Source organism: Emydura macquarii, unplaced genomic scaffold, assembly GCF_026122565.2.
Source record: "Emydura macquarii macquarii isolate MOO-44397 ecotype Brisbane River unplaced genomic scaffold, CSIRO-AGI_Emac_v2 contig_554, whole genome shotgun sequence".
Taxonomy (NCBI): domain Eukaryota; kingdom Metazoa; phylum Chordata; order Testudines; family Chelidae; genus Emydura; species Emydura macquarii.
This window is the reverse complement of record NW_027130691.1, coordinates 2,974,918-2,994,192: the sequence shown is the minus strand read 5'-3', so window position 1 is coordinate 2,994,192 and position 19,275 is coordinate 2,974,918. Positions and strand designations below refer to the sequence as shown.

The 19,275-nt window shown below is 54.2% G+C and overlaps 1 protein-coding gene across 3 annotated transcripts in view; it reads left to right on the top strand.

The window, feature by feature from the left end:
- Positions 1–18,727, top strand: part of FAM222A (family with sequence similarity 222 member A) — a 100,976-nt gene extending 82,249 nt beyond the window's left edge. For all 3 annotated transcript variants that reach the window (XM_067539451.1, XM_067539449.1, XM_067539450.1), the window contains one exon: positions 15,190–18,727. In XM_067539451.1, coding sequence (XP_067395552.1) covers positions 15,207–16,433 — 1,227 coding nt within the window. In that variant the 5' untranslated portion in view covers positions 15,190–15,206 and the 3' untranslated portion in view covers positions 16,434–18,727. The remainder of the gene's footprint in view (positions 1–15,189) is intronic.
- Positions 18,728–19,275: the final 548 nt, after the last annotated feature.

The following is a 19,275-nucleotide window of genomic DNA, read 5'->3' as shown; positions in this document are numbered from 1 at the left end:
AGAAGGCTGAGGTATTTAATGCCTATTGTCCTTGAGTTTTCATTTAAAAAGCTGACTGGTGACCAGTTACTCAACACAATTAATATCAACAACAAGGGAAAAGGAATGCAAGCCAAAATAGGGAAAACATTTGAAAGAGTATTTAGAGAAGATAGGAGCATTCAAGTCAGCAGGGTCTGATGAAATTCTTCTTGGGGTACTTAAGGAATTAGCTGAAGCAATCTCCGAACAGTTAGCAGTTATTAGAACTCATGGAGGATGGGTGAGGTCCCAGAGGACTGGCGAAGGGCAAGCATGTATTTAAAAAGGGAAACAAAGAGAGCCCAGGGATTTATAGACCAGTCAGCTTAACTTCCACACCTGGAAAGATACTAGAGCAAATAATTAAGCAATCAATTTGTAAGCACCTAGAGGATAACGGGGTTGTAAGGAATAGCCAGCAAGGATTTGTCAAGAACATATCACTTCACACCAACCGAATTTCCTTCTTTGACAGGGTTACTGGCCTCGTGGATGCGGGGAAATCAGTAGGCGTGATGTATCTTGATTTTAGTGAGGCTTTTGACACAGCCCGTGTGACATTCTCATAAGCAAGCTAGGGAAATGTGGTCTAGGTGAAATCACAGTAAGGTGGGTGCACAACTGGCTGAAAGACCGTGCTCAAAGAGTAGACATGAGTGGTTCACTGTCAGAATGGGAGAGTCCCACAGGGTCAGTCCTGGTTCCTGTACTATTCAATATTTGCATTAATGACTTGGATAATAAAATGGAGAATATGCTTGGAGAATGTGCGGATGACACCAAGTCGGCGGGGTTGTAAGCACTTTGGAGGGCAGGATTAGAATTCAAAATGACACTGACAAATCGGACAATTGATCTGAATTAAACAAGATGAAATTCAGTAAAGACCAGTGCAGAGTACTTCACTTAGGAAGGAAAAAATCAGATGCACAACTAGAAAATGGGGAATAACTGGTTAGGTGGTAGCATGGCTGAAAAGGGGCTGAGTGTTCTAGTGGATCACAAATCGAATCTGAGTCCACAGTGTGGTGCAGTTGCAAAAAAAAAGGCTAATCTCGTTCTGCGGCGTATGAAGAGCGTTGTGTGTAAGACATGGGAGGTAATTGTCCTGCTGTACTCGGCACTGGTGAGGCATCAGCTGGTGTATTTTGTCCCACTCTGGGAACCACACTTTAGGAAAGGTCTGGACAAAGTGGAGACTGAGACAGTCCAGAGGAGAGCAACAAAAATGACAAAATATTTAGAAAACCTGGCCTATGATGAAAGTTTAAACCAACGGGCCACGTTTAATCTTGAGAAGAGAAGATTGAGGGGGGGGACCTGAGAAGAGTCTTCAAATATGTGAAGGGCTGTTGTTCTAAAGAGGAGTGTGATCATTGTTCTCCGTGTCCACTGAAGGGAGAACAAGAAGAAATGGGCTTAATTTGCAGCAAGGGACATTGAGGTTAGGTGATAGAAAGATTTTTTTCTAACTTTATGGTAGTTAAACTCGGGAGTAAAGTTCCAGGTTGTGGACTCCCCATCACTGGAGGATTTAAAAACACCTGTCAGTTGCTTTCGTTTTTCTTAATCCTGCCTCAGTGCAGGGGGCCGGATTTGATAACCTCTCGAGGTCCCTTGCAGCGCCACATTTCTATGATTAATGAGCACGGGGAGCGGACCCACTGGTGTGTTGTAGGGTTGCTCCTGGGAGCTGGATTGCTGGCATGGCTTTGTTCTTGGAAAAGGAGCTTTAAGTGATTTGTTTTTGCAGAGCAAGCCTTGCCCACAAACACACACACACACACACAGCCGGAATTACATGGGTTCTGCAGGCAGATCTAAGAAGATAGGTCCTATTTGGGGCCCTTCCAGTACGGACCGTGATCTTGAGACAGAGATGCTACCTTTTGGTTGTGTAGTTCAAGAAAAATGTGCAGGATCTTCTCTTCCCCCTACAAGTGCCGATGTCAGAATGTGACATGAGACAGATAGATACTGGGCCACGCTTGTACCCAGCCGTGTTTGAATTTTCATGCGCTAACTTTCTCTCTGTGTGTGAATTGAGTGGTGGTGAAGGCGAGGGCTGAGGGGGCTGTCTGCGGGCAGGCCTAATGCACAGCGATTGTGCTTTCCGCGACACTGCTGTGCCTCCCGCATGGCCTCCCCGTTGTCAGTGGAATTACTTGGATTGACAGCAGCGTAGCTGACAGGGGATCTAGCCCTGCCGTGCATTGTTCCAGGACAGATTAACTTTTAAACAGAACAGATTCTCGGTCTTCCCCGCTGACCGGGCCCCATAAGGGAACCTAGTTTGTGGCATGTTCTGCGAGCTGAGATGGGGGCGTGCTGTAATGCCTTTGACAGTTCAAGTTGAAGAGGAGGGGAAGAAATGCTGGCGACTGGCTGAGTGTCAGGCAGGCTGTCTGTACGTGACGGGTGATGGCGCTGATTTGGAAGAGTTTGCATCTCACAGTAATTACAGCCCGTTAGAAAGCAGTAATTATTCCAGAGAGGGGGAGCCGCTTACCAGTGGAGCGCAAGAGCATGCCAGGAACCTCTTGGAAATTGGTAGCTCTGTAATTTTCCCAGTGGGGGTTTGGTGCGTCACCCTGATATGTGACAACACACTGAATTTGTGACTTGTCATAGCCAACCCAGCTGGTGTGTAGCAGGCGACAAAGCAGGGCTCTTTCTTCTCTCCTTAAATAAGCTTTTAATGAAGCCTTTCTGTGCCTTCCAGGACACCGTCCTCGTGTGCTTCGAAAGTCTTTCTTTGCTCCCTGTGTCTACTGCTCCCTTTTTATCCTGGTATGAAGTGCTGGCGGGGGGGCAGGCGCAGGTGGCTGCGGGGCTGGGTGCCCGGCTGCAGAGAGAAGCCAATGCCATGCTGGTGCCAATAGCCTGCTATCCTCTTCCCGACCTGCGTGGGACCCAGCAGCCCCTCCCCTCGGGACGCCTGGAAATGAGCGCTCCAGGGTGATCACGGCCCTTCCAGCCTCCTCTTTGTGCTTCCGATCCCGCTGGCAGCATCGCAGCCCTTCTCAGCTCCAGCCTTCAAGGAAGGTCCTGTCCACGTCTGCCTGGGAGTGCGTGCAAGATTCATCACCCATCCCGTTATCCAGAGAGCCCCCGGCAATGCTCAGGTGCTTCTTTCCATGGACTCCTCCGTATCCACCTAGCCCACGTGCGTCATGGAGCCCGGGCGGAGCCACGTAGCGACCCCTGCAGCGGGACCCTACAGCTGCCCCAGCGTCCTTCGCTCCGGAGAATTGCTGTCTCTTGCGGCCCGCTCTGCCGCCGTTGTGAGGAGAGACTTGGGGCTTGGCTGCATGGGGAAACGTGCCGCTATGCTCCTGCCACAGCGGTTCTGCCAGCAGGATGCCCGCGTGGACCCCGTTATCCCAGCCTGCCTTGTGGGAGTTGTGCCCTTATAACGAGAGCGGTTTAGCTGGGCTGGTAAATTTGCCTGCATTGACTCTGCGCGAGGCAGAGACAGGAGCAAACTTCAGCTGCCCTGACACCGCCTGTCCGGGCTGCGATCCAAAGGGATATCTTCCCCCCCCCACACACGCACACACGCACTCCCGCTAAGTCTGTCAGCTCCTAGGCAGCCCTCCCCGGAGGAAGCACTTCCCTCGGCACCGCATCCCTCTTCTGAGAGCTCCGTGGGGGACTTGGTGCTGCGGATCCTGTGGTGCTTCTGCTCCTGCCTCCGCTAAGTTAGCAAATTCCTTTGGCTCTTGGCTCCATCCACCGACCGCCAGGGCAGGGTCTCTTACAACTGGCCTGGCCCTCAGGTTGCGAGGAGCGTGGCAAGCCCAGCATCTGCTCGTCGCCGCCGGGTTTTCAGTCACAGGCACCGTCTGCATCCTTCCTCCCGCTAGCAGGACCGCGCTTTTCCTGGGAACGGCGGGTTCTTCTCCCTCGCTCCCTGGAACAGTTTCATTAGGGATTCTGTGAGTGTCACCAGCTAATTAGTTCACGTTAATTGAGTATTCACAAGGCGGCCACCTCCAAGGACAGCGGTGCTGGCATGAAGGGGAATGCAGATGTGTGTCTTTCATCCCGCCTGTCTGCTGGGAGGGTTGGAGCGGCTGTCAAATTGGCTTCTCAGATGGACGGTGGCTCGGTGGGGGATTTCGGCCACCCAAGAGACCTCCAGGATTGGCCTGGAAAGTCCTCCAGGATTGGCCTGGCCTGGCCGTTGGTCACTGGTGGATCTAGCTCCGTGAGTGTAAAGAAGAGGCACCCACGAGCTGAACTCTAGTAACGGGCTCTTCAGCGCTCGGACCTGTGCACTGCCTAGCCAGACGTGGCATTGCCCATCTGCCGGAGCGCTGGTCGGCACATGGGTTGTGCTGTCGTTTGACGACGAGGCCCTTTTACATCATGAGCACATGCTGGGAATCGAACCCCAAGCAGCCGCGGAGTCATTGCCCGTAACGTCGCCTCTGCACTTGGCAGAGGCCCGGGGGTCTCAGCTCTGTTGTCTTCGTGCTGGGGTTGCTTTCCTCAGCTACCAGCCTAGCACTGCCACCTGCGCTCAGGAGGAAAACCCGTTGTGGGGAATTCTGACTGAGCCGAGCTGGCATTGAATCCTGCAGGCCTCCCAGGGAGTATGAAACGCGTCCAGCCTTTCCCCCGGGCCAGGCACACGCTGTGGTGCTGGACTGAAGTGGTTGGGGAGTTGTGTAGGCCTCGTCTTCAACCTGGATGCTGTATTCTCAACCACGTCCTCTCCTCAAATCAGCACCGGAGACCAAGGGGCCCTTGTTGGGTTCCCCCATCCGCAGTCCTTTCCCTTGTGTCCATCGGGCCCCAGGCCCCTGCCCTTGCCATGCTGGGGATGCTGCGTGACCAGAGGGCATTGCTGAATGTCCTGGGACAGAAGCTCCCCACCAAGGGGCTCCGAGCCACACCCCAGCCTGGGAGCTGCCTCTGGCGTAAAGCCTCCAGCCTGCGGGCCCTGGGGGCAGAGAGAGAGCTACGCCCTCAGCCGCCGTCCAGGGCCACAGAGTCGGAAATCGTCATTTAACGGAGACTTCATACAAAACGCTGCCTACCGGGGAGCTGAGTCAGCAGCTGGGGGAGGCTGGCTTCCAGCCGGGGACTGTCTAGACTCTGCGCGTGAAAAGCAGCGCCAAACAATCCCCTTTCTAAAGTGGCGATGTAAAGCCCCAGGGGAGGAGGAGAATAAGGTTGGGGTGGCAGCGGGGAGGTCATTAGAACTGGTCTCCAGTAAAGCTCCTGCTCTTCCTTTCCTGGAGATTGCAGCCCCACGGCCATGGCGCGTCTGTAAAGCAGAGATCAGGCTCGCTCTGGCCTGCGCTGCTCTTCAGGGACTTGGCCTTTCCCGGCCCGGCAAAGCCAGTGCTGCTGCCATTTCCTTACGGTTTAAATACTCCGCCGCCTGGCCCGGCAGGGTGGAATAAAGCAGGGTTTTCCCCAGCAGAGGCTAATCCCAAACTGCATCGCATTCCCCTTCCCCCTAGAGAAACAACTGGGTTTAAATATTGCACAAATTGCAGTCCGGGGGGCTTTTCCCGGTAGGTTTGCTCTTCCATGGCTGTTACTGCCACGCCTTTGCCATGCCTCCTGCTGGGCTCCAAAGGCCTCTGCGTCCCTGCTTGCCCCCTCGCTGGCCTGGCCACAGGCACTAAACGCCTCACGCTGCTCAGAGAAATGAACCAGCTTCAGAGACTGGGGCGTGAGGGGCCGGGGTGGGGCAGGCTCGGTGCCACCATCCTGCCCTGGCTGGGGTGGATTTCTGCGGTCACCGAGGTTCCCAAGAGCTCCTAGCTAGCCGGTGCTGAAAGAAAATCCTCCATCTACATGCCAGGCTTGCAGAGGGGAGGATCAGACGGTGTTGGGGGCCGTAGCATGTGAGAGAGAGAGACCCTCGCTGACTCATATCCAGCTTCATGTCCACTGCAGAAAAGGAAAAATAAATATTAGTGCATTTATTTTCAAACTCTTCCCCGTGACATGGGGGGAGGGGTATTATTATTCCTATTTTAGCTATGATGATCTGAGTCACAGAGAGTCGAAAACGTCTAGTGATTTTGGATGCCCAATTTGAGACACCTAGGATCTGATTTTTCAGACTACTTAGCCTTTGGCCCAGCAGGGAGGTACGGGGAGCACAGAAGAGAGTCCCCCTGATCTCAGTTCAGGTGCCCAGACCCGTCCTGTCCCAGACCCCAGCACTCGAGAGCTGCAGGGAAAATTCTCACCAGCCCTGAGCTGCAGCATGCCCAGTGTGGACAGAATTTTGGGGGACCGTAGCTGCAGAGGTCTAGCACGTCTCTGCTAGGCTTGTGTGAGCTGCAGTTTTTCAGAGGCTTATAACTTGGTTATCTTTGTGTGTGTGTTTGCAGGGGAGGTAAATGGTACATGCACGGCACAGGGCCACTCACCTGCCAGACGTCAAGTCCCTACTCCAGAGCATGGAGGCGCTAGCGCTTTTCAAAGAAACGCTCACCAGAATTTTTTTTAATACGGGCCAAACAACATGCTTTCCTCTAGCTTCCTTCTCAGAAACAGCTGAACCGTTCTGACTGAAATTGTCAAAAGGAAAAAGATCAGCCTGAGGCAGACCCCAGGGTTAAAGTTTGGCAAAGTTATAAGCAACTGAAGACAAGGTCTTATAATGGGAAGTGTCAGGCAACCTTACTAGGCGGCGCTACTGGGAGAGGGCGTTGCTCCTTTCCTGTGTTGTAGTAAGGGTCTAGGCTCAGGGTATTTTTAAAAATAACCCCTTTTGCTCTCTTTTTATTTCCCTTTGCAATTCCTTTTCCTTAGCCACAGAGACCAGCCGGGTTAGTTTCCCTTTCACAGGGGCCCTGCTGTTGCATTCATGGCCCTGCAGGGGTATTTAAATGTAAAGGAAGAAACTTACACAGCTTTGTAAAAACTTCCCATTCCTGTCAAGTGACATTCACATGACAGCGTGAGGTCTCTGGGCCAAGCAGAACTGAAGTGATGTCTCGGGCGTCATGCCCATCCTCAGCACGGGTGAATTTCACCCAAGCAGCTTTGTTAAAACCTTCTCTCTTGAGAAGGGACCTGCCGGTCTGGCTCTCTTGCCTGGTGTGATTAGCAAGGAGGGCCAGATATGACTGATCATTTTCCCAAGCAATGATGCTAGCAAGAAGATTAGATTCCTCCTTTCCCTTGAGCACTGAGCAGGGTTAAGATCAGGTGCATTGAATCTCATAAAATCGGGGCAGAATGTGGCCCTTCTTGTTCTCTGGGTAGGAACCACTGGCATTATGGAGCTTAAATCTCTGATGGAGACTGGCAATAATATTCATTACACCTAGGAGCAGCAGGGAAGTGGACTGGGCAAGCCCTCTGGGAAGGGTTTATTATCCTCCCCCTCCCAATCCCAGTTTCTCTCTGCTCCCCCACTCTCTAACGTTGGCATCCGGTTGCTGGGCACATTCTGCCAGAAGGTGTCCATTGATCCAGAGTGTCTTTCTCATGTCTCCCAGCAGCTACATTTAATCCTGCTCAAAAGGCCTGATTTTAATTGCCTTAATGTATTCATTAATAACCATGTCTGTTTAAGACACCTGTAAAAAGCCCATAACATTAATTTAATGGGAGAAATGGCCGGTGAATTCGTCCATCCTGCCTTCTGTATCAGTCATTCCGGGGTTGAATGGAACAGGCAAGGAAATGGGCCATCCCGGTGTGTGTGTTGGTGTGTGGGTGTACGTCTGCACGCACACAAGCAGGAACCAGAGGAGTTGAAGCTAAACCAAGAGGCCAGTTTCTGGCTCTTTGTAGTGGCTGATTGAGACGGGCCCTTTTGGAAAAACTGGCGCAGCCTGGAAAAAAACTGAAACCACCCAACACTCAGTGCTGCTGGGAGAGACAGAAAAGCCCCATGTTGCAATCTCTGCCGCCGCGGGGCAGGTGCGCGCCACGTGTGACGTAGACAGAGCGTCTCATGGCACAGATGGTAGAGGACTCGTTGCTGCCAGCCGTCTGCACGCAGAACTCCCTTCCCCATGGAGGTGCTGAGGGAATCCCAGGGCAGCATGGGGCCCAGACCCCAATTACATCGTTGACCTCAAGAGCAGGGGGTGTCTTTCTCAAGCAGTGATAAACCAAAGGGAGCCAATTTCAGCCCCTCCACGGGCAGCATTCGCACCGTAGCTGACCCCGGAGGTTCCCAGTTAGTCAGCAGAGTGCGCCCCCCCCAACATCACCTGCAATCCCAGTGGCTCGTGGGAGGTCACGCAGCACGGGAGATGGTGCAGAGCGCAGCTCAAGGTGCATAAATAGAAGCAAACGGCAGCTGCCTTCCTCATACGTGCAGATGGGCATTTCGCAGGCGATCTCACTGTGCCCCGCCATGCAACCGTTGGGCCTGATCCTGACCCTGTTGACATCAGCAGTAACAATCCAAGCAATCTCCCTCTGGAGCGTCCCGTGCTGAGACCTGTAGGCTCGGCAGGGCCGGTCACCTCCCTCTCCACCAGCACTGACGGGCACTTTGCACGGGAATGTTTCTTACCGCAAGGCAGCCACCCGATGTCTTCACAGGGGGACCCAGATGCTGGTTAAGTGGCCAAAGAGTTCTGGTGTTTCTCAGCAATGAGATGCCAGGTGCAGGATCCTTGCTGACATCTTGCTGCAGATTTAAGCAGGGGTCAGCCGGCACCCGGAGTCCTGCATCAGGCCGGGAAACTCTCCGTTTGGGCAATCGGAGAGGCCCCACCTGCTGAACAGTGGGTGAGATGCCTCTGCTGGCTACCCACAGCCTCTTCCTAGCACCAGGCTGTCTGGGTTCTGATAAATACGGAGGGGGGCTTTGCCCATCGCTGGGCGTTCTAATTGTCTGTCGTTTCCGCCTTGCAAAGAGGGATGGCTGCCCAAAGAATTTCAGATTGTCTAGATAGGCGCTAATTAGCTGAAATTAAAGGTGACGTTTAATAGAGTGGTGGATTCTGAACAGTTTACAGTTCTCTTAGGTTTTGCAGAGCGCGTGTATTCAATAATTACTGTTCTCACGCGAACGGAGAGGACAGCTGGAGGACTGGGTTAGATCCCGTGTTGTGTTTCTCTGGCGCGTGTAATTCACATTCGCTCGCTGGAATTTACTCTGCGGCACATCGCTTTGTCCCGTCGCTCATTCGGTCAATTCTGCTTTCCCGGCTCCGTGTGGAACTCCCTCTACTCCCTCCCCCCAATGGCTCATGGACTCGGGCACAAAAATAGGAGACTTCCATGCCCAGCTTAATAGCTGCCCAGCTGGGATATAGGACACCCCTCTACGTGACCTGAACGTATCACAGACCAGTTGGTGTTAACCAGATAAATCGTCTCCTTTTTTATTTTGGAAGGCAAATGGCCACAGCAAGGGGACCGGGCGTCAGGCAGATTTTGGAACAAACTTGATATCTTCCGGGTCCTGTGGTGGGAATCCAGCTATCAAGGCCTTGACAACTGACCTCCGCCATTGCCCTTCCCCAAGGAAGCGATCTGTAGATCACTGCAGCAGCTCCCTAGGGAACAGTCTGAGTTCAGCAACGCTGCAGAGACGGGCTCACGTGCAATCAGGGCTCCTCTTACGCCGTCCATGCTCTGCTCCCAGGACTAGCAGCCTCCCAGCTTCCCAGGGTGTCCTCTGGTCGTACAGCAGCAGTGGGGGGCCACACCGCTGTCTGGCTTGGCTGGGCATGCCTTGTTGCACAGGGAGAGTTTTTGCACGACGGGCCTGTTTATGTCCCTGTGACCCGTCCGTGCCCAAGGTAGCCATCTGAGAATGCCAAGGTCAGTGCAGGTTACAAAAGGAGAGCAGATTTTCCCAGCGCTGGTGGGTGACACTGAAGCCAGACTTCCCAACCAGCCATGAACTGCTTCTGATTTCCCCACACTGGTTATCAAGAAGCCAGTCCACAAATGTCCACAGCCCCTTTACTGCATTCCAGTTCCTGGCTCCCAAATCAGCACTCGGTCCAGTAAAGAGACCAGTTACTTAAACTCTGTGCTCTTTACTAAAAAGGGGTCAGCCAAGGGGTCAGCCACAGCACCAGATCAATGTAAGTTTGGATCTTACCTAAAATACCACGCTGCCAGCCAATCCTTTAGTAACTAAAACTAAAGGTTTATTGTAAAAAGAAAGAAATAAACCATGAGAGAAATGTTAAAGGGTTAGAGCAAATCACATGCATACAAATGATTGACAGTCCATATACCTCAGGTTTCTGAAAGAAATGTGGAGTTGCAGGCTTGTATAGTTCCCTCTGGTTCACATCCAGTACTTGGATGGGTCTAAGCCCTTCAGTTCAGTTGCACAATGAATTGATCCAGAGGTAGGTGTGTGTCTGCAGCTGGACAGGAACATAGACAAAATGGATTCTGTGGTTTGATCTTATATACCCTCTGTCCCGGGCCATGCGGCCTGTGGAAAGTCACAAGAACTAAAATGGAGTCCAGAGTCACATGGGCCAATCCTGGTGACTCTTCAGGTGTGCCTGGGGTTTCTTCCTGGGCCCCTTGCCTCTGAGAGTGTCTTAAAGGGCCATTAAGCAGGCTATTGTCTTGCCGCCTCTGTCTGGGATGTGTCCCAGCCTGCCCAAATTGACATACGGATGTATTTGATATTTCTGTAACTTTCACTTGACATATAATACATGAACATAAGTATTATTATCTTACTCAGCACGCTAACAGTACCTGACATGATACAGCTCACACGAATGATCATGATTCTGACATACTGATGTCACACACTCTACTAAATGCCAGCCCACGTGACAGTCCCCATCTCTGTTATCCACCTAGGGAGGTGAGGGTGGCCCCCCCCGGCCTCCCTCCAGCCCCAAGTGAATGTTGTGCAGGGCGTGGGCTACCCTGCCTCACCCACTGGGTTAAAGGGAAAGGAGCCTTCCCACTTGTTAGCCAGGTAACTTCCCCCACCTGCCGGTAGAGCCCCACAGCTGCTAGGGCAGCCCGGCCATTTGGGAACTGAGCCGCACGGACACTTCCCAGTCATGTGGAATGATTTTCCCAGCTTCATAAAGTATGTGTGAAATGCTTAGACGATGTCTTTTTTCCATCCCATTACTTCTCCTGGAACCGAGCGTGTGCAATTGCGTTTCGAGCCCGTCGCAGGCTCTGCTCTGCCTGCCCCAGATGGGTGAGCGCTGGCTGGGGTTCTGGCCAGCTCCTGTTGTTTGGATGGTCCAGGGCAGAGATAACGGTGCTGCCCAGGGACGTGTTCTCCAGGGCCTTCGCCGTGTGCTGCTGTGCTCGTTCAAAAAAGGGCCCCACGGGCTTTAAAAAAACGCGTTTCTCAGCACGTTCAGAAAAGAGCTTTCGTGAAACCACGTTCCCGTTAACGTCTCCGTTTATGTGGAGCTGCTGTTCCACTTCCGCCCAACGCCTCGTCTTTATGTTTTGTAAGACTATTGTAACAGTCCTTTGCTCTGCAGTTCGTACCATTACCAGTGACAGTGAAAGGAAAACGGCAACCTGGAGCGCGTGCTGCGGCCCAGCACCCTGCATGCCGGGATGGGAAGAAACACAGACAGCGCGTGCGTTGTAACTGGAAAGCAGAGCCCTGTCCTGGCATTTCCGAGCCCGTGCGTGGAGGTGACCAGGCTGTTGGTGACAGCGGAGTAGAGAGAGCTGACGCACCCAGAACATCAGCACTGGGCACGGAGCCTCCGCTGGGCCGCTTGCATCTGCAAAAGCGTGTTGGAAATCTCAGCAGAGCCATGGTCCTTGCGGCATTTTGACCCTTCCGGTTCTGAAGAGAAACTCAGACCTGGGGGAAGAAGCTGCGGTTAGAGACTTTCAGAGGAGACTGCTTTGCGTTTGACACCACGGTTTCCTGGATGGCTGGGTCTGTGACCCCTGCTAATGCTATGTCCAGCCTGCTTCTCCTCAGAGATGAGCCCGGACCCAGGCCCTGATGGAAAACGGGGGCAGCTAGACGGGACATCAGCGTCTCCTGGTTTTGGCTTTGAACTGTCTCTTATTTCTGTTATTAACCCAGCACTGCAGCAGGTGGGAAGCTGGCAATTAGTCTCCTGGGGTGTCAGATCACACCCCACTCCCCCGGCAACTGCAGCTACTTTGAAACGCCTAAATAACAGATGAGTTGTCTCTGCTACATCTCCTGGGGGGAAGGGGCCCTAGGCCCTTTCAGATTGCTGGCCAGTCTGAGCCATGTGTGTTAGGTGCAGGATCACTTGAAGGTTTGCATTGCCTTTTGCCTGAAGCAGGGCGCGTTCCCCAACCTCTGTGACTTGGAGATCTTGGCCGCTTGGCGTTTTGCTCCGGTGTCTTCCTCTTTCGCCCACTGCTCGCGCTGCCGGTCTCTGCCCCCAGCTTGAGTCGCGGGAACACGATAGTTAAGCTGCTTGTAAAGCTGGTTTGATTCCTCTGGCACTACCCAGGGAAGCTCCTGCTGGCTTTGCAATCCACATGAGCTCCTGGGAGATGGCTGCCGTGCTCTAGACGGGCTTCCCCCGAGTCTCCCTGCGCCTTGATGCAGGGAAGATCGTGTGAGCCTGCACCGCAGCTCGTTCTGCTCCGACCTGCATCTCCTGTGATCTGTGGGGAGGCTGAGCGTCGGATTCAGGCTCAGTGCAAGCTAGTGCAGCCGGGGTGCAAACGTGGCCCCCGGGTCTCCGGAACACGAGCATTGTGTGTTTGTGTTGCAGTCGCATCTCGTGTGCGGTACGTGCACACAGTAAGAGACAGCCTGCAGACAACACCCACGAGAGGGGAAACGCCTGGTTCCCAGTATGGCCCCCCAGCACACCACCCTGGCCCCTGCCCTGAGGAGGGTGACGGGGAGTTCAGAATACATGGTCCTTAACCCCTCTGAGTTACCCCCGGGGCTTGTGTGAGGTTGACACCGGTTCCATGAGGAACGGGTCCAACTGACACCTCCTCCCTTTCGCATCAAACAGGTTGCCACCTGGCCGTCACGTGCGGGCTCTCGTTCAATCTCTGCCAACCTGGGTTTGCGTCCCACTGGTGCCTGGGGATGGCAAAAGGCCCCGTGCCCCAGCCATCCATGAGGAAGGGGCGTAGAGACCTAGGATGCCTCCCTGTACCCTGAGAGCACAGCGTATCCTGCCAGGAGTCAGGTGTCTGCTCCAGAGCCTTGTAATTCTCTGCCCGACGCCCGAGAGGAAATTTCCCTTTGGAAATATAATGAGCAAAACGTTTGCCCCGAGGATGGCGCTTGGTGTTTTGTGTAACTCACTCAGAGGTTGGAGTTGTTGGGTGACCCTTGTATCTCAGGAGAAGGCTGGCAGGTACCTAAGCCTGAAAGGGTTTGTTTTATGAATGACTCAGTAGCAACCATCCTTTTCTGCCTTCTTGTGTGCGTGGAGATTTTAAACACCTAATTTATTCCATCTATTAGATAGATTTTGTAGATTTAATCATTTTCACAGTTGGTGGCTCATTGGATACTCAAGATAAACTCCAAATGAAAGTATAATGGGTACGACAAATGAGTTTTCACACCAGAATGGCAGAAACTTGCTTGGGAAAGAGTTTGAGAGGAACAAAAATATATACATATATAATTTTTTTCCCTGCAGTGGCTTTTGCTGACTATAGTAGGTTACCACAGTTAATTTCACCAGTTTTGTTCATCTGTAAAATTGCATAAAAGTGACATTTTTGTGCTCATTATAGGAACTGCTGATTTATAGCTAGTAAATGGAATGCTTTGCCGTTTTTGGTGAGGTTCTCGTAGCAGCGCAAAGCACCCATGAAATTGCTTGTATAATGTAGTTTAAATCCAATCTCAGAGAAAGATTCTCCCGTTGGGTAAAGTGACATTTCCATTCTCCACACTGAGTTTATTTTAGGCCACTTAGAAGTGACTTTATAAGAGAAAAGGGGGGCAGGTTTGTGCTGTGACCTCGTTTCTGCCAGGATCAGGTACAAAGAGCACTCAATGCAAATTGCTTGCGCGAGGGCTCCGAGCTCCTTGCAGCCTGCCGCCGGGCGTAGGGGCTGTGCCAGTTTTTTCCCAGATTGACGCGGAAGAACTTTCAAGTGAGGAGCCTAAAATTGCCCAAGAAGAAGAGGTGATTGGCTGGGCAGCGATCAGGCAGTAAGATGAGCAGAGGCGACCGCCGTGGGTGACAGGCCACACGTGCCCGAGTAACTGACTAAGCCCGAAGTAGCCAGCTGCAGAGGGGGCTGCCAGAGGATGGGCGAGGGGCAGAGGCATAAATACGTGCACTGAACATGCAGGGCTGGAAGCTGCTGCAGCTCCAGCACGGCAGAGCCTTGTGAATCTGTCCCTGTCCCGGGCAGACACTGAGCCCCGGCTCCCCTGCTTTTTGCAGAGGCTGGGCACGTGATGGCAGCGCCTCCCTGCTGCGTTGCAAACATCTTGCTCTCTGTCGATGAGTGCCGTGCCGGTCCCAAACGGGCCGTGCGGGGAGTGGCCCTGGGAGGCGGCAGCGCTGGGGCAGCCGTGTTAAGTGGGTGCCGTGCCGCTCGCCCGTGTACAGGGAGCGCGGTGCACAGGGCGGGATGCTTCTCTGCAGCCGCGCCGCGAGGAACAGCAGGGCTGGATGATCCAGCGGCCGGCAGCCGACCCTGAGCCGAGGCGGGGCAGGGGGGGAGTCAGCTCGCCGTTGGGGTGGGCTGCGTTGCCAGGGCTGAGCCCATGGGAATGGAGCTTTCGCACGAGTACCGGCGGCAGGAGAGGCCCCGTCCGTGCTGGTGTGTTTAACAGCAGAAGGATGCCGAAATGAAGGATCTTCTTGTAAATACTCCTGCATGCTCCCAAACCCCCTCATCTGCACATCCCAAACCTCGGTACACAGCCACTAACGAGGGCCTGCTAGGTCCCCCTTTCATAGGGGACCACTGACTGACGCTGGGGCGGGAGGGGGGTGACTTGTCCAGGGAGCCAACAGCAGGAGCGGGCTGAGTCTGAGCCTTGAGTGCCTGGCTCTAGCCGCGTCCCGTCCCTGAGCTGGGAAGGGAACCAGGAGTCCTAGTTTCTAGCCCTTTTCTTCCCCCTTTTGGTCTGCATCCCCTCCCTGAGCCAGGAACACAGCCCGGGCGTTCTAGTGCCTGTGCCATGCGCCAACCTCCGCTGCCAGGGCCTCTAGCGTCTTCTGGCCCCCGCTTCTTGGGGCTGTTCCTTGCCCCGCCTAATGCCATGCTCTTGCTTGTGTCTCCTAGGTGAAACTGCGGCCTCCATGCATTCCCCACGCTACCCCAGCCCGGCCGAACTGGACGCCTATGCACAGAAAGTCGCCAACAACCCCCTCACCATCAAGATCTTTCCCACCAATATCAGGGTCCCCCAGCACAAGCACCTTAACCGGACAGTCAATGGGTACGACACGACGGGGCAGCGCTACAGCCCTTACCCCCTGCACGCCGGTGGCTACCAGGGCCTCCTGGCCATCGTCAAGGCCTCCAGCAAGAGTGTGGTGAAGAACTCGGAGGGCAAGCGGACGAAGATGTCTCCAGCGCAGGTGGGCATCGCCCCCTACCCAGCGTCAAGCACTTTAGCTCACGGCCCCTCGTGTGCCGGACAGTTGAATTACCACAGTACTCAGAAGCAGCTGGAGGCTCCGGTCCCCCCCAACGTCACCGTGGCGACGTCCGTGATCCCGCTCGCGGGCCGCAGCCTGAGCCTGCAGCAGTCCAATTTGCCCTCCATCCAGAGTATCATCTACCAGATCAATCAGCAGTGCCAGGCCCAGAGCTCCCAGCAGGCCTGCCCGGGGGTGGTGTTGACCAACCCCAGCCCAGCCAAACACGGCGCGGCCAGCGGCTTCGCGAGCGTGGCGACGGCGGGCGCCGCCGTGGCCTACGCCGGCGCCGTGCTGCCGGACTGCCGCAAAGGGGCCGACCTCGCCATGGGCGCCAACCCAGCCATGACCATCGGCCCCAAGGCCGGCCTCTACCCGGACGGCATGGACTACCTGGTCTGGCAGCAGAAACAGCAGCAGCTCAGAATGTACAGCGGGGGCAGCGGGGGCGGGGGCGCCGTCAGCAAGTCCCCGGAGACGTGCGCAGGGGTCTCACGCCCCTACGCCCTGACGGGCGCGGTAGAGAAGGTGAGCTCCTCCCCTTTGAACTGCGTGAGCATGCACGGCAACTTCTCGGTAGGCCAGTACTTTGCCCCTCCTTGGAACAGCATCTTGGTCACCCCCAACAGCGACTGTTATAACCCTCAGGAGCTCGCCAACGGGCACCGCGAACTCGGCGTGCACCCGTCTGACGGCCTGTCCAGCAAAACGCTCTGCAATACCTCCATCCTCAGCAGCAGCCTCCAGTCCCTGGAATATCTCATCAACGACATCCACCCGCCCTGCATCAAAGAGCAGATGCTGGGCAAGGGCTACGAGACGGTGTCTGTGCCAAGGCTCTTGGACCATCAACATGCCCACATCCGTCTGCCCGTCTACAGATAAGAGGCGGACGCTGCTTTGCAAACCAAGGGCCGCGCTGAGAACTTGCCTGGCGTCCAGTCTCTCCAGCACCGGAAGGGTCTGTGGCGAAACAAAGTGAGGGCTGGAGGGGTTGGTTAACGGGGGGGGTGTGGGGCCCCAAAGACGCTGGAATTAAGTGGGGTTGTTGAACTGGCTGCACCTGAAACCCGCTGGGAAGCCAAGGACGAAGGAATGCTTCTTTCTGCCGCTCAAACGATGGTTTCAGTTCCACGAATGTGAACAGGGAATCGCTACAAGTTGCTGCTATCCAGGGAGAGAAGGTTTCGCTCTGCGCGCGTGTGTGCATGTGTGCGTGCGTGTGTGTGCGCCTGCGTGTGCGTGTGTGTGTGTGTGTGCGTGCGTGTGTGTGGATCTGCGTGTGGGAGAACCCCGCATTCTATCCTGCGCCGAGCGCGCTGCGTTTTCAATAAAAGAGCAGCTCCAACCCCTGCTAATTCCATGCCGGTGCAGCTTGGGCATGACCGAAAGAGTTAAGGCCTAATTTCTAGTTGAAGTCGGTAACTTGCACTGCTTTGATTAAAGCTAATAACTGGGGACAGGCTGGAGGCTATTTAAGAAAAAGAAAAACACTTGAAAACTTGAACGGATTTTTTTTAGTTGAATATACTGTACATTTATGTGTTGGCTGCTACAGAGCGTCTCCTGCTCCACTCCCTCCCCCGCCCGCCCCCAGCGCTTGGGCCTAGTCTCTTACTTTAATTAAACCATCAGTTCTGATGCTTTCTCAGTGAAATGGTTTCCTGGCCCGCTTGTCCGCGCTGTGGGGAGAGCGACATGCAGCGAAGGCGCCAGGGACTTGTGCGAGCGCAAGGGGCACGAAGTTAAGGATATTTTACCCTCCTCATCATTCTGGCAGTTTTCCAAGTAGTTCCCTAGCCCCCGTGATAACGAGAGAGTCTGAGAGGATAGAAGCAAAACGTGACTTACCTCTGACAGACCCGAGGCAAAAGAATCCACCCCCGCTTCACAAATCCACCCCTCACCCCCACCACTGGCCTTCTCCCTCCCTTGGGGTCTCCCTTCATTGCTCTCAACAGCTGGTTGCTAATCCAGCTGTGCACAAAGGTAAAATCTAGGTGAGCCACCCAGGAAGCAATTTCCCTTTTAGCAGCAGGAGGTGACTGGAGAGCCACTCCCGTGTCTCCAAGCTCGGGGAACCTTGCTCAGAGGGGTGGTCTGTCTCCACGCACGCACCCATCCCCACCCTGCCCTCTGCCCAGGTCCCATCCCAGGGCCGTGGTGAATGCGAAGATTTCCGAGATTTGTTTTTTTGTTCCCTTTGTCCTGTCGTAGCGGCTACTTGACTTGACGTAGAATCACGTTGAATGCATGTAGCCAGTGGACCGGGCTGTAACCTGCATACTTTATTTTCTTTTTTAAACAGTTCGGAAATGTTCATTATGGTCTGTTACTCCGTATGTGTAATTGTGTTGAATAGATTTATTCATTTAAAAAAAAAAAAGACAAAAGAGGTTCCGCATTACAGAAAATACGTTTTTTGATGTTTAAAGGAAAAAAAACCCCAAGGAAAGCCAATGTGATTGTGCTCAGAAAAGAGGTACTGTATCCTTAAAAGGCCTGTTGAAGCACTAAGTGCATTTACAAATCTCTGTGAATGTTTTTTATACTAAAATTGACCATTCTATTCTACTGTGAGAAGTGCCGGCTGCACTATATTGTGTTACAAATGAGAGGAAACGGGGAAAAACAAAACAAACCAAACCCACAAGCTGTGTGTGCGAATGTTGTTTTCCCAAAGTAAAACCAGGATATCACCGGCTGTGTGCTCTGAATTTTGTTTGCGGGCTGTGGCCTCTCTGGATCATTTCAGCCCTTCGGCGGGGCGGGGGGGGGGGGGCAGGCAGGGCAATGGCGGAGCACCATGGCAAAGGGCCCCGGGTGCCGCTCCCTGAAGCCTGCGCGCTCAGGATTTTGGCACCTGCAGCAAGTCAGAGAAGCAATGTCCTGAGGTGGGGGCGGGCGGCGATGGACGTGCTGTTTGATGACAACCTGCTGGCATGTTCAGCGCAGCAGCCAGCCGGCTATTCCCAGCGTCAGGCCTGCTCTTTGCCCAGAACTGTGGGCCAGAGGAGCTAACTAGGAGGCCTGGGCAGTGTGAAACTAGCCCTCCTTCCCCGGCCTTTCCTGCCTATTACCTGCCCTGTCAGCCTGGGCCCCACGGTTACATCAGGTCCGGTCGCAGCCTGGCTGCGTCCGAACCGCCGGCTGACAGTTGTGCTGCCCAGACCCGCTCACCTACGGCAGTCACGCTGGACCCTGGGCCTTTCCAAAGCTGGGACAAGCGGCTGGCTCAGTAGGGATGTCCGCTCCCCTGCCCATTCATACCTTCCCACCGGCGCGTTTGTTTGGTGGCCTGCCTCCCGCCCAGTGCCAGCGATCCAGTGTGTGAACAAGTGTTCGCACTGCCCATCAGTCATTCACAACCTCCTCCCCCCCGCCCCCCTTCCTCTCTCCCAGGGCGGCACGGGCAGGGTTTACACAGTGCAAGGACAGCGTTAGAAAGACGGGCTCCTGGGTCACTCTACGCTTCGCCTCAGCAGAGACCATCTCCCCCTCTGTGCCTGTCTGTGCCCCTGAAATACCCAAGGGGCCAGCTCCCCACCTTTTAAGCAGAGCATGTTCTTGCTCTTGATTTTCTTTGCTGTTTTCAGGCCAAGCTGTCTCTTGCTCATAGGCGCTGTCCCCCCCGCAGGATTCCACTGTAGATGCAGTGCCACCTGGATAACGATCCATCATTTAGACTTGCCCTAGGAATTCCCCTGCAACCGAGACATAAAAACTG